At 44.2% G+C, this 18,001-nt stretch overlaps 1 protein-coding gene across 1 annotated transcript in view; it reads left to right on the top strand.

The window, feature by feature from the left end:
- Window positions 1-7,143: 7,143 nt before the first annotated feature.
- The window catches only part of LOC119160033 (cytochrome P450 3A41), a 42,151-nt gene continuing 31,293 nt past the window's right edge, over window positions 7,144-18,001 (top strand). The window contains exons 1-4 of the mRNA XM_075887871.1: window positions 7,144-7,391; window positions 12,325-12,421; window positions 13,619-13,671; window positions 16,849-16,945. Of these exons, the coding sequence (XP_075743986.1) occupies window positions 7,330-7,391; window positions 12,325-12,421; window positions 13,619-13,671; window positions 16,849-16,945 (309 nt within the window). The 5' untranslated portion in view covers window positions 7,144-7,329. The remainder of the gene's footprint in view (window positions 7,392-12,324; window positions 12,422-13,618; window positions 13,672-16,848; window positions 16,946-18,001) is intronic.

Genomic DNA, 18,001 nt, shown 5'->3' with positions numbered 1-18,001 from the left:
CGCTCAACAAAATTACTCGTAAAAACGTCTACCCAATGCCTCGCATTGATGACGCTCTTGATACTTTACAAGGTGCCGAGTACTTTTCAAGTCTCGACTTGTGGCCTGGTTATTGGCAGATTCCAATGTACGATGATTTGGAGCCGGCACACTCGCTTACATGCAGCTAACGTTTCTTCTGTTGCTGCAGGTTGCTGGTGCTGTTGCATCTACGTACAGTTGCAGTTCGGACGGAGGGCCAGCGATCGCACACGCTCGCGACGTGCCTTCTTCGACAGGATCACCATGGATAGCGCCAGCGGCCGGTGGAACAGGGACACTTCCGACGATTATCAGCGCCAAGCCACATAGGAATGCAACTATCAACGAGGACAGCCACCACGTCGCCATGGGCCGACGACAACCACGTGACACGGATGAACCGTATTTAATCGAGCGGCTCGTTGGCTACGTGGGATTTGGAGCCTGCACACTCGCCGACATGCAGCTAACGTTTCTTCTGTTGCTGCAGGTTAGTGATAATTGCCCAATTACGATTTGTAGATTACTGTGTGCATTGCCGGCTCCATGTCCCACAAGTGATGTATCTGTTCGCCGAACGCAAAAGCCGATGATGTATCGTAGCAACCGCTTTCGTTTTTTCACGCAGAAGGTTCTGTACCTCGCATTATTGTTAATACTTTCCGGTGACGTTGAGTTGAATCTCGGTCCGCTAAATGCTCAAGAGTTCGAACTGCTTAAAACCTTACAAACTGGTCAGGCTACAGTTCTGAGTAAGTTAGAGGCCATAGACACCAGATTAGCAAAACACGAAGAAATGATGACAGAAATTAACGGTAAATTACGTGCGACTGAAGGTCAAATTACTACGCTCAAAGAACAATTAAGCGACCAAGAAAACACCATTAGGACAATAGCAAAAGAAGTTAAGCAGCTGCATGACAAGGGCGTCGACTCGGAAAATAGAAGCCGGAGAAACAACCTGGTCTTTTTTGGGGTCAGCGATTCTGAATCAAAAACGTGGGAACAGTCTGAACTACTGCTCAAAAACATCTGCAAAGAAAACTTGAATTTAGAATTGCAGTCAGTGGACAGAGTGCATCGTATAGGTCGTTATAATGCATCAAAAAACAGGCCTATCATCCTCAACTTTGCCTCCTACAAAGAAAAGACCCGTGTTCTTTCCGAAGCTAAGAAATTCAAGGAAACGACGTACAGTGTCGAGCAAGATTATGCACCTGAAACAAGATATATTCGGAAAAGACTTTGGGAATATGTTAAAACCAACAACATGAACGAAAAACATCGCGCTAGGTCGAACTTTGATAAGTTAATTGTGGATGGTAAAACATATAGGTGGGACAAAGAAAAGGAAGAAGTCGTTCAAATTGTAAAAAAATGACCCCTGCCAGAAAAAAAGGGGGCGTCAAATACAACATCTGATAACACTGACAGTGAACTGCAGAAGCGTTGTCAATAAAGCTGATGAGCTCGCGGCTCTTATCGATTCTTTAAAAGCTGATCTAGTATTCGGAACTGAATCATGGCTGGACCCTTCTATTAGAGATAGCGAGGTGTTTCCCAGCGACTTTGCTGCTTATCGAAAAGATAGATCCTGCACGGGTGGGGGCATTTTTCTTTTAGTTCGTCGCTTTTTAAATTCATCTGAATTAGATATAGGTCATCAAGAAGTAGAATCCGTGTGGTGCAAAGTTACTATGCGAGACAATTCCTCGTTTGTAGCAGCTACTTTCTGTCGGTCTCCAAACTCGTCCGTAATCGCGTTAAAGTTTTTACGTGAAATTGTTTTGGAAGCTTCTTGTCACATGTTCATTTTGGCGGGAGACTTTAACTTGCCTGATTTATCTTGGCGTTACGGAACTTGTGAGATGACAGCGGGGGTAATCTTAAACCTTGAGATGAAGCACATTGTAGATTCTTGCGGGTTAATCCAATGTGTTGATGCTCCAACACGAGGCAATAGTACATTGAACCTTGTTTTTTTTTGCAACTCGCCAAATATGGTGAATTCAGTAAATGTCGTACCAGGAATAAGTGACCACCATGCTGTCGTCACCATTGCCCAAACGAAAAATGAAAAACAAACGAAACAGGCGAGCACAACGGTGTACCTCTATGACAAAGGTGATTACGCTAGCATATCAAAAAAGCTTCTCGATCATCTGCCGCTTTTTGAATGTCTCTCAGATGACTGACGTACAAGAATTATGGGTTAAGTTTAACCAAAAAATCAAAGAGCTTACTGAAACCTACATACTCAGTATCAAAAGCGGTAGACTTAAAAAGTGAAACAAACCTTGGATGACTGCTCGTATCTTAAGAATAGTAAGGAAAAGAAGGCGCATATATTTAAAATATAAAAGGACTAAATGCCATCGGCACTTTGAAAGCTTGAATGATGTGACTTGAGAGTTTAAGCTCAATATAAAGGTGGCTAAGCGGCAGTATTTTAAAAAACTTGGAAACAAAATAAAAACTAATTCAAAGGCTTTCTGGCAATACATGAAAGGCTATGGAGCAGACTCCTCGGGAATCACCAAAATTGTCTTCAATAATGAGGAGTTATTAGACGACACTGAGAAAGCTACCTGTTTAAACAACTACTTCCTTTTCGTATACTTGCCGAAATATAGCTCTAGTGCTTCGCAATGTACAAGTTCCGTGCCGAAAATGCAATCAGTAGAGTTAAGTGTGAATGGAATTAGGGCATTACTAAACAAACTTACCGATAATAAGGCAATTGGACCGGATGGAATTTCACCTCGAGTCTTAAAGCAGTGTGCTGAGTCAATTTCTATTTACCTGCACGTAATCTACACAAAGTCTTTGTCCTCCGGTGCGCTCCCAGACGACAGGAAAATTGTACATACAGTTCCTATTCATAAAAGTGGGTCCAAGAAAGACGTAACCAACTATAGACCTATTTCACTTACGTCCATACCCTGCAAGTTATTAGAGCATATTCAGTATAAAAAAATAATGGCACATTTATCAACAAACAACTTGCTGGCGTCTCAACAACATGGTTTTCGTAAGGGCTTATCTTGTACAACACAATTAATTGAATTTAACCATGATTTAGTATCTGAAATAGACAATAGCGGACAAATCGATTGCCTTTTCCTGGACTTCCAAAAAGCTTTCGACAGTGTGTCGCACTCTTTTCTTTTAAGTAAGCTTGCAGCGCTAAACATTGACCGCGAAGTTCTGGTGTGGATAGATAAATTACCTTTCAGGCCGCCAACAGTGTGTAGTATTAAATGGCGAAAAATCGAGTTTTGTAAACATCACTTCAGGGGTGCCACAGGGCTCAGTCCTAGGGCCACTTTTATTTTTAATATATATAAATAACATTTGCTCAGGAATTGATTCTAATATACGGTTGTTTGCAGATGACTGTGTCTTGTACAGAAAAATTAGAAATGAGAGTGATGTCGCCCTGCTCCAAAGCGACTTATCGCGCATCCAAGAATGGTGTTCAAGATGGAAAATGGCATGAAATGCCAATAAATACATTCATGTTACTTTCACGCGTAAAAAAACCAAGTTAGCTTCAGAGTATGTAATCTGCAATAGCATAGATACACAAAAACCGCATTATAAATATTTAGGTGTAACTTTTTCAGCCGACTGTTCATGGAATGCACACGTTGATTCAGTTGTTGCGAAGGCCGCCAAGTCACTAAATTTTATACAGCGCAGCCTGACACAAGCGCTGGCATGTTTAAAATCAACGGCGTATTCAACATACATTCGCCCTATGCTTGAATACGCCTGTGCCGTGTGGGACCCCTGGCAAAGTACTTTAAGTTACAAACTTGAAAAAATACAAAATAGAGCTGCAAGGTTTGTCCTAAGCCGGTACTCAAGAAATGACAGTTGCACCAATATGAAAAATGAACTAGGGTGGGAATTACTCTCATCGCGTTAAAAGAAACTGCGACTAAAGCTCCTGTACCAAATATTTCATGGTAAAACCGGCATTCGAAAAGTACCTTCACAGTCCTCATTATATTTCTTCGCGAAATGATAAATATTTCAAGATTTTAGAGTATCGTACCAGATCTAATTTGTATGCTAATTTGTTTTTTGTTCGTTCATTAGAGAATAGAATCACTTATCAAATAAACAAGTGTGTTGTATTAATGAAGATGTGTTTTTCTCGACATTGTAACCCCCCTGCTGCAGCGCCTTCAGGCTAAGCGGAGTAATCATTGAATAAAGAATAAAGAATAAAGAATAAAGAGTCTGATAAAGAGAAGACTGCGTTTGCGACGCTATGGGCTCTTTGAATTCAATGTGATGCCTTTTGGCCTGTGCAATGCGCCAGCCACATTCGAACGAATGATAGACACGGTACTGTGGGGATTAAAATGGAAGACCTGCCTTTGCTACTTGGACGACATTGTCATTATTTCGTCCAGCTTCTCACAGCCGCTGGAACGACTAGACGAAGTCCTAACGTGTTTAGCTAAGGCCGGTCTCCAGCTCAACACTAAGAAGTGTTGGTTTGCCAGTCACAGCATCAAGGTATTAGGTCACGTCATCAGTAAACATGGCTTTGAGCCTGATCCCGACAAGGTTGCCGCGGTACTACACTTTCCTACACCAACCACACCCAAAGACCTCCGCAGCTTCCTTGGCTTGGCGTCGTATTTCCGCCGATTTGTACGTGATTTCGCTACTCCTGCGGCTTCTCTGCACAAACTTCTGACCACGAGCGCACCCTTTGTCTGGTCGGATGACTGTGAAGCCGCTTTTCACACCCTCAAGCGATGCCTCACATCACGGCCTGTGCTTCGCCATTTCGACCCTGCAGCACCTACTGTGCTACACACTGACGCAAGTGGACTTTGCATCGGTTCTGTCCTTCTTCAGCGGAACCACGCTTCCGAAGAACAAGTCATGGAATACGCGAGCTGTACTCTGTCACCTTCTGAGCGAAATTACAGCATCACTGAGCAAAAATGTATCGCCATCATGTGCCCCGTACAAATGTTTCGCATTTATTTATACGGCCGGCATTTCACAATAGTGACTGACCAACATGCTCTGTGTTGGTTATCGTCACTCACAAATTTGTCGGGACGCCTTGGCCGTTGGGTACTACAATTGCAAGAGTATGACTACAGCGTCACATATAGATGGGGTCGATACCACCAAGATGCCAACGCTTTGTCACGTTGCCCGCTCTCGCAAAGCGCCGAAGTGTCACCTTTCATCTGTTCGTCACCGCCCACCAAAGTGACCAAACAGACGGCTGCTTCCTCGATACAGCTGCCTCGGCGGACATTCTTTCGTCCACAGATCTCGCGCTCCAACATGTCGATACCTACTGCCACACAATCATTGGTTGGCTCACTGGCTTATCGCGCGCTCCAAACAGCCGCCTAAGACGACAACTTGCCCGTTTCAAGCTTCAAGATGGAACATTGTGTTGGCAAATTTACCATCCTCTCGGTAACCAATGGGTTCCCGTCATTCTTCGCTCCCTTTGTCTGGGAGTTTTACAAACGTTTCATGATGATGCGACAGCTGGCCACTTAGGGTTTCACAAGACTTAGGACCACCTCTAGACTCGCTGCTTTTGGTTTGGCGTCTCCATTTCTGTCGCCAAGTACGTCACTTCCTGCGCGTCATGCCAGCACCGAAAACGTTCCACGTCTCTTCCCGCGGGGCCATTGCAACCACTGCCGTGCCCGTCCACCCCCTTTGCATTTGTGGGCATAGACTTATACGGACCTCTTCCGCTTACGCCAGCCGGTCACCGTTGGATTGTTACTGCCGTAGACCACCTTACTCGATACGCGGAGACGGCAGCTATTTCGTCTGGTGCTACCTCTGAAGTCGCTGATTTTTTTTCGCGGCATTATTTTAAGACATGGCGCACCGCGTGTGCTTCTTAGTGACCGTGGCAAGACATTTCTTTCACATGTCCTTGCTGAAGTCCTCCAGGCTTTTAACACCATCCACAAGACCACATCAGCGTATCACCCAGAAACTAATCGTCTGACTGAGCGTTTTCACCGAACTTTGTCCGACATGATCTCTATGTACGTGCAACCGGATCACGAAAACTGGGACACTATACTTCTTTTCGTAACGTTCGCATATAATACTGCCATACAGCGTACGACGAATTTTAGCCCTTTTTTTCTCGTGTATGGCTGTGTATCGGCTTTTGTTCTGGACACCACCTTTCTGTCCACATCTTCCAATACATCTTCATCTCTCCCGGAAGAGTTCGCCGCTCACGTCGCCCGCTGCCGTGAAATCGCCCGCGCCAGCACTGCTACCATTCAGGACAAGAGAAAAATCAACATTGATGCAAAGCGTCGAGTTGTTGTGTTCCGCCCAGGCGATGAAGTCCTTTTGTGGACACCTATTCGTGCACTTGGGCTTTGCGAAAAATTCTTTCACCGATATCTTGGTCCATACACCGTTCCGGAACAAACATCCGCAGTCAACTATCGCGTTGACAGGAGCAGACAAGGCTCCTGATCGTCGTTGCCGCCACACCGAGATCGTCCACGTCTCTCGACTCAAACCATATATTCGGCGTTCCAACCCTTTCTAACTAGCTGCCCTCTTCCGCGAAAAGGGAAAATAATGTGAGCGCTGGCTATATACTTCATCTTCATCTGTATGACAAAACCATTGTAGAGATGATCATCGTATGTCACGCGGGCTGGGGCTCTCTGGCTCGTGCGTTTGGATTAAAAAGATAACCTGGTTACTGCCGTACCGGACGTGGTCTCATAAGATATATATATATATATATATATATATATATATATATATATATATATATATATATATATATATATATATATATATATATATAAACATGTCACTAGACACTTTCGTGCATCCATTGGCGTTTGAGAAGAGAAGTTTAGCACAAGGTGTAATTACTATATTGAGCAAAATGCTAGTAATCCGTGCATTCACAGTGCGCGCCTTATCGACTGGGCTCAATAAAGGTGACCGTGTAATGGCAGCCTACGCGCTAGCCTCCACCAAGAACCGTGTCGATGACCGGCGTGGAACGAGCGCATCCAGGCTCCCTACGGAAAAGTCTATCAGCTGCCCTCCGCGATAGTAACGCCATCATTTGTCGTTCTACTTACTGCCCGCAGCATACGCCCTGTGGCTCTGATGAGCAGAATTAACAGATTAAAGCTTCAAGCAAGTCCGATCATTTTCACTTCAGCGATCGCACGAACTTGGCGTCAGTGTAAGAGACAGGACTAAAGCTACGCACCGTTCAACGGAAAATCGTTCTGATTTAAGAGAGTTTGAAGGAATATGAGCAGCATGGTGGCCGTCTTCATCGCACTTTTCGTGCTCCTACTGACGGGCGTCTTTTGGTAGGTACAATTTTATTACGACCTTTTTCACGGAAAATCCTTATTCACGGGGCCGTAGTTCGCAAGGCTACATTTCATTTACATAAGTATCTGGCTATCTGATTCGTCAAGGTAAGAAACTTGTGATGCGTCGGAGCAGGCGATGATGCCTAATATTAATTGTTCAAGATGGACTTCAACAAACAGAACATGATTATGAGAGGAGGCCGCCGAGGAACGCTCCAGAAACTCCGAACGCCTGGGTTTCTTTAACGTGTGCCTTAATCCAAGCACACTGTCTTCTAGAATTTCGCCTCAATGCATGCATATGCAGTCGCCACAGGCGGTATTTGATGCTGGGACCTTTGGGTCAGCATTGGAGCACCATAACCGATACACAACGGCGGAAGGTTGCGGTGATGGTTCTTGTAAAAAAGTGTAAGAAGAACGCTTGCTGGAAAATTTGGGAAGTTAAATAGCCGTTCGGATTCTCCATGGCTGTGTTTCAACAGTATTTGAGGAAGTTATATCGTCTATGACGAGGGCCGCGGAACATTGTGTCAGTGACATTTGCATATCAAGGACGCGGAACGTTTGTTCAGATAAGATAGTAGCTTCATTTGACTCTTTCAGATAGTAGCTTCATTTGACTTTTCTTAGATAGGGTGTCAACAGCCCACGGCCCGCCCGCATAGCGAGCTGCAGGGTGCTTTGGTCTGGGTAAATTGGCGCGACCTTTTCACAAAATTATACAGCACGAAAGACGAAGATATAAATAACAGGCGCGCACACAGAAAGTTTGGCAGTGCTCCTGTCTGCGCGCTTTTGCGGCTTGGATGTCTGCGCAAGCAGCAAAGATGGGTGCAACATCTAAAATGGGCGGAGCTGTTCGTATGGACGGTTAACCATCGAAGCGGAAACTGGAGGCCCCGGTGTCCACCACTGCATAAATATCAACTATTTTTGAAGCGTTCGCTCTGTCCAGAAATCTGTATTGGTGTTTGCCGCTGCCCATGTGGTCCCTGCTTCATATTTAGAGGGCCTCCAGTGACCAGTAGAGCATGTTGCTTAAGTTAATATTCGTCTGCACATAAAACGGATGAATACTAACCTAGCTCGTCCCGCTGGGATTCCGGCGTTCCTGTAGGCGTTGGTGTCGGCGTCCTCGGTTGTGAGTGAAAAATAGTCTTGTACGTTATAGAAAAATAGAGGAAGAGGCAAACAAGTAATCTTAACTTCTAATGAAAATCGAATTTTAAGCTGTCTGCGAGGTGAGCAGCTGTTCAACCACATAGCCGCAATGTTGTCGTGGTGCAACGCGAACAAAATACAGGTACTCCTGCGGACATCGAAAACAGGTATGTTCTCAGCAGCTGTTTGTTTGTGGCCTGGAATCCATGGTACATACCCACTCTGGAGGATCAGCCAAAGAACATATAGTAGATGTATATGTACATCCTATACTTATGGCTCACCATGGGAGATTGACCAAGGATCATGTAGCTTAACGAAAAGGAATATATATATATATATATATATATATATATATATATATATATATATATATATATATATATATATATATATATATATATATATATAAGGGAAAGAAGTGTATACCCAAGGGCTCGTTTTTCGTGTTTTAACACAATATTAATGATATCTAACAGACAGTATTGCCAAGTAATGTACAGGGGAAGTTATTAGAACCAATGGAATGTAAATAAGAAGAAAGAAAAGTGGATGAAAAAATAACCAGCCGTGAGCAGGAATCAAACCTACGACCTTCGAATGACGCGTTCGATGCTCTAACCACTGAGCTACCACAGCGGCCTTCCCTCCATCCACTTTTTTGGGTTTATATGTGAATTTAGAAGTAGGAGTGACAGTCAGCGCCATCAATAAGCCAAGCGGCGAGTGTGAAAACACTCTTTTAAGCGCATGTTTGGCGTCACGTAGCACGTAAACTTATTGTGAGCGGGCAGCTGATTAATAGTCCCTCGTATACAACCAACCAACTCGTATACAACCAACTCGTATACAATATATATATATATATATATATATATATATATATATATATATATATATATATATATATATATATATATATATATATATATATATATATATATATATATACATATATATACAGGACAGCGTCCACCGAGAATCGGCAGCCGAACAAGATGTCTGAGTTGCCTCTCGCGCAAGCGCCTAACGCACAGGCGTCTTCTTCATCTTCGCTAAGTGCCACGCTTGCTCCTGTCGATGATGCACCGTATAATCACTCCCCTGCGGCGGAATCGCCGTCACGGCGCTTAGTACGGCGGCGACGAACGAGGAGGGTGATACGGTTTCCGTCTGGAAACGTGTACAACGTCTGTCTGGAGTGAAGTGGTCGAAAAGGCATTGTTTAGGGGTGCGATCTCGTAGCTCACGTCACTAAGTTGTCGTAACACTTTGTAGGGGCCATGGTAGTGTGATAGTAGCTTCTCTGATAAGCCGACTTGGCGGTTAGGTGTCCAGAGAAGTACCAGAGACCCCGGCGAGAAGTGCACGCTTTGGTGGCGACTGTCATAGCGATCGTTTTGCTGCGCTTGCGACAAGTGCAGCCGATCACGGGCAAGCTGACGGGCTGCATGGGCTCGAGAAACGACATCGCTGGCGTACTCAGTAGACAAGGGGGCAGCCGAAGGAAGGAGCGTGTCAAATAGTAATGCTGGATGTCGGCCAAATAGCAAATAAAACGGCGAATAAGTAGCTGTGTCGTGCCGTGAAGAATTGTACGCGAACGTGACAAAGGGGAGTGCTTTGTCCCAGTCACGGTGATCTGGCGAAACGTACATTGACAGCATCTGCGTCAGCGTTCGGTTCAGACGCTCGGTCAATCCATCTGTCTGTGGATGATAAGCGGTGGTAAGCTTGTGCTCAGTGGAGCAGGCGCGGAGAATGTCATCCACAACACGTGAAAGAAAGTACCTTCCTCGATCAGTAAGCAGCTGCCGCGCAGCGCCGTGATGAAGAATGACTTCATACAAGAGAAAGTCAGCGACGTCAGTGGAACAGCTTGTCGGCAGTGCTTTAGTGATGGCAAAGCGTGTGGTGTAGTCTGTGGCGACTGCAACCCATTTATTTCCCGAGGTGGACGTAGGAAACGGGCCCAACAGGTCAAGGCCAACACGGAAACATGGTTCCGTCGGTATGTCAATGGGCTGTAGGAGGCCAGACGGTAGCACAGAGGGGCGCTTGCGGCGTTGGCAGCGGTCGCAAGCAGTGACGTAGCGAACCACAGAACGATACAGTCCGGGCCAGAAAAAGCGACGTCGCACACGATCGTAGGTACGAGAGACGCCTAGGTGACGGGCTGTAGGTACGTCATGTAGTTGTTCGAGAACGCTGGTACGCAGGTGATGGGGAAGCACGAGTAGTAATTCCGGGCCATGAGCGTATATATATATATATATATATATATATATATATATATATATATATATATATATATATATATATATATATATATATATATATATATATATATATATATATATATATATATATATATATATATATATTTAAATACTAGCCAAAGGAATATTATCTGAAACATTGATTTTTTATAAATTATTCCTGACAAAAAGTTGGATGAATTAGTTCCTACTGAAAGAGCAATAAATGATTGTTATCAAAGAAAATTTTTGAATAGTCAACATTGTTCAATTGAGAACCTTTTGAAATCGGGGTCGTTGAGTAAATCTCTTCGACTGTATAATGAAATCTTCCATCCTAACAGCAAGATCGTTTTCTTCGTCCTCAAATATTTAAATGCCGACTACACGATTTGCCTTAAACCCTCCATCGTTGTTTTCGTCCACTTGTATACACGCATCATTTTCTTTTCTCTTAAATTGCATCGGCCCGATGTTAAATGAGCGAGGCAGTTTTTTTTAAAGAAAAGTCTCGCGCAATCGCTCGCTGACGTAAGGCTTCCTGCGCACTACGCGAACGAGTTCAGGACGGGGCTGGCAACGCCTCGTACTGTACGAACTGTCCGGAACGACCTCGCAAAGAACATCACTCAGTCATCGCAGTACATTATTGCGCACCGACATCACACAGTGCCCGGGCCTCTACCATTTTTCCTCCATCAAAGTTTGACTGGCAGGGCTGCGATCGAACCCGCGACCTTCTGGTCAGTAGCTGACCACCGTAACAGCTATGCCACCGCCGGGCAGCCAACATACAAAAGTTGATGGTGCAACCACTTGTCATTATTATAAGCAATATATTGTTACAACCGATATTTTTATAAGTAGGTCCGACGATACAGAAAGTCGGAAACTGTCTGATCGGACGTTTTGCAAACCAATCTCTAATTTTCTGACCTTGGTTGCCCGAAGAGTTCATTTTTTTCTGATTTCATTTTTTTTATTTCTTAAGGTCCCCACTAAAGAGATAAGTACCCAAATGAAAAAAAAAACAAATGAAAGCCTTTTATTTTTCCAGTGCAAATGAATCCCTTATTGGGGGTCGTAAATGGTGGATAGGTTTTGGCTGTAACTTGGTTATAGAGGGCGTTCCCTTCTGTAACTTCACGAAAAGAGAATGAAGACGAAAAATTGATGGTGCATGTACGTGGGCGCGCACCATGTTCAGGATTATCGGTGCGATTGGAAATGCGTGTTGAAAGGTCAAAGAAAGCAAACCGAATCTTGCCTAATAAAGCAATTAAAGAAAACTGAAAAACGATAGTGTCTTTTACTTCATGCAATAGTAAGCGACACACATTTTGTCGCGTCCTCAGGGAGTGCGTGGGCGTATCTTTACACGTTATTCGCTGAAGATTGCTGTGGCATCGTGCATGTGAGTCTGGGCACTGAAAGAGCAGCACGAAAACACCGTATTGTTGTCGTACAGCTAACATAACTTGCCACTTTTTTACTGGTCCTTATAGGTGGGTTTGGCGTACCTTTACCTTTTGGAATGGCAAAGGAATCCCATATCTTACTTTCTGGCAGTACATGCACTTCGCCTACGACATTTACACCAAGGTAGGTGGATCCACGCAGATGCCTGAAATGTGAAATTAGAGTAGGTACCAAATCAGTATGTTTTACAGTGAAAGCTGTTAAGAGACCAAAACTCGGGTTGGACGCGGCGTCGTAGTTGTACACCGCCGCCGCCGCCGCTGCATGGTGTCCGTAACCAACCCGCACAAAATTAGAAAAAAAAAGTTGTACCAATGACTCAGTGGGGTTCAAACCCGGGTCCGCTGGGTGCAAGCCTAGTATTTTACCACTGAGCCAAGCCGGTGCTTGCGACTTGTTGGCAATCTTGACTTAGGCAGGCTTGATGTCGAGAAAGCAATCGCGTTAATGCGACTTATAAAGCGTTTTAAAACAGCGAAACAACAACTAGTCGTCGAACAATACGAATAGCGTAACGAGCGGATCGTCTAATGCTCCAACCCATTACCAAAGCTTGTTCTTGTTCACCTATTAACTGTGGCACATACCCACTTCAGGCATAATTCCTCATCGTCGACAGCCACCACATGAACAATTCGCACAAAGTTCCTTGCAACTGTTTAGCAGATACCACTCTTCTCGGAAGAATGATAATAACAAATGCCGGCATGCTACCAAAAGAATTGTTTATTATTGCCGTAGTGGGTATCAAGCAAGTGTGCTTGCAGCAGAGAAGCCCCTCTTTTTGCTTACACCGTGACTGTGCTGCGCCTTCCGCGCAGGCCTGGCGTTTTTCAGGCTCACTGTTTGTAAACAACGCTAATGTTTTCCTGAATTTAACTTGAAATTTATTATCGAGAGCTCATGGTACGTCATCTCAACGTTGTAAACTTTACAAGGAGTAAAGGAGAAAGACAGCTTTCAAGGTTCCTATATTAGGGGAGTAACTAACTAAACACACTCATTCCTGTCTTTTAGGGTAACTGGGAAGGAACGAACTATAGTCCCTCTCTAGTGGTTACCCCTCAAAAAAGCAACAGTTACTTTTTGCGCAAAAAAAAAAATATCTTGGTTCACTTAACCTGCATTTTTAAGTGTGCGCAGGCACGAGATTAGATGTACAATCGACGTGCCAAAATCACGTTAAGGAAGAACTTTAAAAAAATTTTAAGCAAACACAAGCGATTTGATCTCACTATTACCCAGTAAATTTGTTTTCGGTGCCCAGATCCATGCGATGATACCACTTTGTACTCAGTGTTGGTCACGCCTTCATTGCAGCCACTCAACGAGGTACTCCACCGTGCCTATACGCGACATGGTCGTTTGTACGGGTAAGTAAGCGTGACAGCGTTTTCAATTTTAGATGCGGAGCATCTCATACTCGCGCCTTGTAGTGCGCCGTCCGCGCCGTCCGCGCCGTCTGCACCGCTTCTCGAACATTCGACAGCTGACGCGCGCGCATGCGCCGTCGCGCCGTCGCCCACTCTTCCACCATCTGTGCATCCCTTCCTCCTCTACACACCACGCGCGCTTCACTCCTCCACCATCTGTGCACCCTTCCTCCTCTACACACCGCGTTCGACATCTACAATTCTCCTGATTCTCCAGTGGACGCGCATGTGGCGTCGCGCTTCGAGAACATTCAACAGCTGACAGTGCATGCGCCGTCGTGCTGTATATATACTCAAGGTCGGCGCTCGCTCGCTCAGTTGCCGCTCGTCGGTTGGTTTGTACGGCGCGTCGACGTCCAAGGTCGCGGTGAAATGAATTCCAACGAATCCACAAACACAATGATCCACGTCCCTTCGACCAGCGCCGCCCTTTCGCATACGTGTGTACGTGTTCACTCATTTAACACCCCCTCCTACAACCACGTTAACCAATTTAGCCATCGACCCAAGTAAGTCGCAATTTAACACCCCATTTCACAACCACGTTAACCAATTTAGCCATCGACCCAAGTAAGTCGCACTTTAACACCCCGTTAACCAATTATATGGTCCGCATCCTCCTCAGTGTTCCCCCGAGGGAAGCTGCGGGCAATTTTTTTTTCCAGTGTTTCGATCACAGTTGCAAGTGCTGCTCTGTGTCAACGTTTGAATTACGCTCGTCTAATCTTCGCTTGAGGAAGAGCCGATGCGTCCCAAATGTGGGATTTCAACCACACTCGTGTATTATTTAGCCATCTTTCATTGAATCTTAATGAAAGCTTCGCGCCTATAAGAATTCGGGATGAATTAACAAAAATGAAGCTTTGACAGCGATATCAAGTTTCAGCATTGTATTTGACTTTAGAAGATGGGTACCAATGCATGGCCATAAGACAGTCGGAAGAAAAAGCACACTGCCTGCCCCCCAGTATGCGTCGAAAATTCGGACATCCTTTACTCTACAGGAAAAAGTAACTTCACTCTTTCTTGTGAGTTGTGACTTGCCATGTATAAGACTCCCTTTAAAGAGGCAAGGTAAATCTTACGTAGATGATAGGACTCTCAAAAGAAAGTATAATACTATCCGAAGAAATTTCAGCTGCTTGTTAAAAAAAGTTTTATACTATAAAAGCCAGCACTGTCAAAAAAGAGTCAGGTCACTGTATTTTTTTTCAGTGCTGAAAGCTTTATTGCTCTATTGCCATCGCGCTGGGGCCGCACGCATGCAAGATTATGCACGTGGGCAAATTGTAAGAAACACCGTGCACTAAGACGAAATGTTTGCGCAAGGATTGGATTTGACTACTGTTTCAATAAAAGCTTCTGTCACGATAGTTTTCAGGAGTGTAATAACGAAGTTTCTAGAAACCTTACGTTGTCATTTAGTTAAGAAAAGAAGGAAAGTTCCAAAGTAGCAGTGATTCCGTATGTTCTCTACATTTCACACAGACTTAAAAGATGGTGGAGAACTATAGAGTATAAGTGGTGTTTGCCGCAGAAAACAAAACAAAATGTGTGTGTTCCAAGGTAAAAGAGAAGTTTGAAAGTGAGGAAGGAGCAAAAAAAAAGGAATATAACATCCAGCATCCGCGGAAAAATCAGTTAGTAGATTGTGCGAAAAATGTGGATATACAACATCACTATGACGTATGTTCATGTGAACGTGGGGTAAAATGTAAGATGCCGCAACATGAGACCACTGTCCTGACGAGACTAAGGGAACACTTGTTCAGCCTGAAAGGTCACCCGAGCATGCATTTGGCTATGCGTTGTCAAGAATGTGGGGGTGCACAGCTCAGCCTTGCAGCGCTAGAATTTTGTTCAAATTCCCGCAACAAACAGCTACAGAAATTGCGGAATGCCATATTATTGAAAAACTAAATAATGATGCATCATCCACCCTTATGTTGCTTTATTAGGCAAAGAAGTTTCACTTCTGTTATACCTTTAGTGACAATTTTTTTTTCTTTTCTGGTTGCTTGCTAGATGTGTATTTGACGTAGTCTGTTGCTGTGAACGCGCTAATCCGAGGCATTATCATCACACGTGATTGTTATGTGCATTAGTGACGAGATTGCACAGATAATGTTCACTACTTAAGCAGATGCATTTTCAAAAATAAGCCAGACAGTGGGATGCGCTTGTTACGCTCCTTGGTTCGGCCTTGATAGTTTCGCTCAAGGTGATTAAAAGAGGAATTCGTTGCAACTAGTGCGGCTTGCAGTTTTTCTTAAGGCAAAACTATGTCTCATATCCGTGAACGCCAATGAAAGCGAATTAATTCTACGACGCAATTAGATACAGGTCTCTTACAAACAGTGACGTCACTTGCATGATGAAGCCATTCGAAAAAATTTGCACTGGTGCCCTATATACTTACTGTATGATTACCATTATGTTTCACATGCCCCGTTTTCATGTAAGGTAAACTTGAGCTATTATCTATTTTCTGAAGTATACCGTGAACAAACAGATTGTGTTTGATTTAATCTATGCTATATTACTCACGAACAACAACAGCAATAGCTTCGACTATAATCACAACTTTCTTTAACATAAATGTAACGCCAACTATGACAAAAATGACATCCTCCTTCATGGTCATTAAAATCCCAAAACATTTGCCCTACTCACTAAAATCATTGTCATCATTACATGCATTCAAACAGGAATTTAAAATTTTCATATTGTGTAACTACGTTGACAACAATAATAATTTATAATGTAAAAGCGTAAGTAATCAGAAATATAAAGTCGTGTTTTTCTATGGCCTGCTTATTCTACTTGTATAACTGATTATTATGTACTTGAATCACATAAGCGTGTTTGCTATAATTTTGCTTATTTGTTGTAGTTTTCTGGTACTTCCACTGTTCACTTCCACTAATGTTTTGTACTATTAGATGCTGTTATAGTTAATCCTTGTTATTGTTAATGTTAACCAAAGCTCCCACTGCAAACGCCCGACTTCGGGACCCTGGTCTACTTACTTTAGCGGCGATTTGCGTATATTGAGTGAATAAGCTGAATAAACTGAAAAAACAAACAATAAGCAAATCATTGGATTATTTCTTACAGCTCATACCAGGGCACGGTTCCAGCTGTAGTGGTTGGCGACCCCGACATCTTGCGTGAGATCCGGGTGACGAAATTCAAAAAGTTTTCGGACAAATTGGTAAGTGCATGGCGAGAGAAAAGTGGAATGCTGTTTTCCGCTAAAAAATAACATTGGTCATAACCTGAAAGAAAAAAGTTCGGCAGATCCCGCGCAGCGAGAATAGACGTAATGTGAAGCATGTGGAGTAATTCTTTTGGTGGAACAATAAGAATGTACGCGCAGACTGTTTGGAACCGAAGTTCTCTGCATCCCACCTGCTACTACCAGCTTTTGAGTTGTTGGGACCTTGCTGTTGCCAGCTCCGAAAACCCGGGAAGAAAGTGTCGAGTCACCATGAATACACTCAGGAGGAAAGTTTATAAAGGTTTAGTTTCATTATTTACAGGCAAACGTTTGCTCACATGACACAAATCTAGATGAAGATTCCGTCCTTCATCGGGGCGATCTCGTGTCCAAAGCTGCCGCAGGGCCTGATTATAAGAAGTCACTCTTCCCCAGATCCGGAGAGGGGGAAACGGCTCCTAATTCCACTGTCCAGTCAAGGGACACATGCCACTGCCGACGGTGCTGCGCACGCTTGCCCCGTTCAACGTTATTGACTGGGACATTGCCACCACACTGCACCTGTGGTCTCAGGGTGTTCCTTTATCGACTTCAGAAGGCCACTTGATGATAGGTCCATTCTCGTGCCATTGGGAGCACTGAAAGGCCCACCTCTCACCACAATCAGCATACAAGTTGTCATCCACGCGGACGCCGCTCGCTCTTCGAGGAGAGTGTCGCGACCGGAAATCATTGCGGTCGTCTCCTTGTACACCTTGCGGCGTCAGACTGCATGAAGCCTCACTTCCTGGCTAAAAATTAAGTCACTAAGGTGAAATTGGCCAAACTTTGACTAACTGCAGTCTTTAAAAACAAAGGATGATTGATTCGTCCAAGAGGGAGTAAACGCGTGGCAGTGTGGGTCGTGGGAAACTCCCTGCAGGGAAAGGACCAACGGGGAGGGTAAGTGCGTTCCGAACGCCTTCTGCCGAGGCTGCACTGCACTGCTTGGCCCAGTTGGTTATGACGAAAACGAGTTATATCTCCTGCGTGTCAGAGTGAAAGCGAAGC

Source organism: Rhipicephalus microplus, chromosome 3, assembly GCF_043290135.1.
Source record: "Rhipicephalus microplus isolate Deutch F79 chromosome 3, USDA_Rmic, whole genome shotgun sequence".
Lineage (NCBI taxonomy): Eukaryota > Metazoa > Arthropoda > Arachnida > Ixodida > Ixodidae > Rhipicephalus > Rhipicephalus microplus.
The sequence above is the reverse complement of the archived record's forward strand: the minus strand, read 5'-3'. Positions and strand labels throughout refer to the sequence as shown.